This window comes from Crocuta crocuta, unplaced genomic scaffold (assembly GCF_008692635.1).
Source record: "Crocuta crocuta isolate KB4526 unplaced genomic scaffold, BGI_CrCroc_1.0 C28264250, whole genome shotgun sequence".
Lineage (NCBI taxonomy): Eukaryota > Metazoa > Chordata > Mammalia > Carnivora > Hyaenidae > Crocuta > Crocuta crocuta.
This window is the reverse complement of record NW_027549016.1, coordinates 1-960: the sequence shown is the minus strand read 5'-3', so window position 1 is coordinate 960 and position 960 is coordinate 1. Positions and strand designations below refer to the sequence as shown.

Below are 960 nucleotides of genomic sequence, written 5' to 3'. Positions count from 1 at the left end.
TATCTGAGAAGAAAGTCATCTCCTACAATGAATGCATGACCCAAATTTTTGCAGTTCACTTCTTTGGGTGCATGGAGATCTTGGTGCTCATCCTCATGTCCTTTGATCGCTATGTGGCCATTTGTAAGCCCCTGCGATACACAACTATTATGAGTTGGCATGTGTGTGGTACACTGGTGAATCTAGCCTGGGTGGTGTCTTGTATCCATTCTTCTGCACAGATTTTCTTGGCTTTGAAACTACCCTTCTGTGGACCCAATGTTATTGATCATTATTTCTGTGATATGCCACCTTTGTTGAAACTTGCATGCATGGACACCTATGTAATCAACTTACTCATAGTCTTTAACAGCGGGGCTATCTGCATGGTGAGTTTTGTAGTCCTGCTTGTCTCTTATATTTTCATCTTACATTCTCTGAATGACCAGAGTGCAGAAGGAAGAAAGAAAGCCCTCTCTACGTGCACTTCCCACATCACTGTTGTCATTTTATTCTTTGTTCCATGTATATTCACATATACTCGCCCTGTAACTACATTCCCAGTGGACAAGATGGTGGCTGTGTTTTACACTATTGGGACACCCTTGCTCAACCCTCTGATTTACACTCTGAGAAATGCAGAAATGAAAAATGCCATGAAGAAGTTATGGTGCAGCAAACTCTGACTTGAGGTGGGAAAAAGCAGGGGACTCCAATTGCTAAATCTGTAACAATTTAAATAAAATTGGAGTAATAGAAAGAGAACATGTTTTCACCCCAAAGTGGACAATTGACTTCTCTCCCAGTAGGACTTTTGGAGACATAGGCAGAATGACCAAGGAACACAGACTCATATTATTTTGAGCCAATTTCACAGAGTGCCAAAACATCTAGTAGAGTGATACTTATGGGAGATAAGCCCACTCTTCCCTTCTGCTGTCTGCATTGCAGCTTGTAGCTACCTTCTGTTGTATCGATAGC

At 41.7% G+C, this 960-nt stretch overlaps 1 protein-coding gene across 1 annotated transcript; it reads left to right on the top strand.

The window, feature by feature from the left end:
- Positions 1-5: 5 nt before the first annotated feature.
- Positions 6-665, top strand: LOC144219044 (olfactory receptor 4C11-like; the record flags this gene model as incomplete). The annotated part of the gene is made up of 1 exon (XM_077749030.1): positions 6-665. A coding segment is annotated over one exon (660 nt), but the record flags the coding sequence as incomplete, so codon positions are not given.
- Between the last annotated feature and the right edge of the window lie 295 nt (positions 666-960).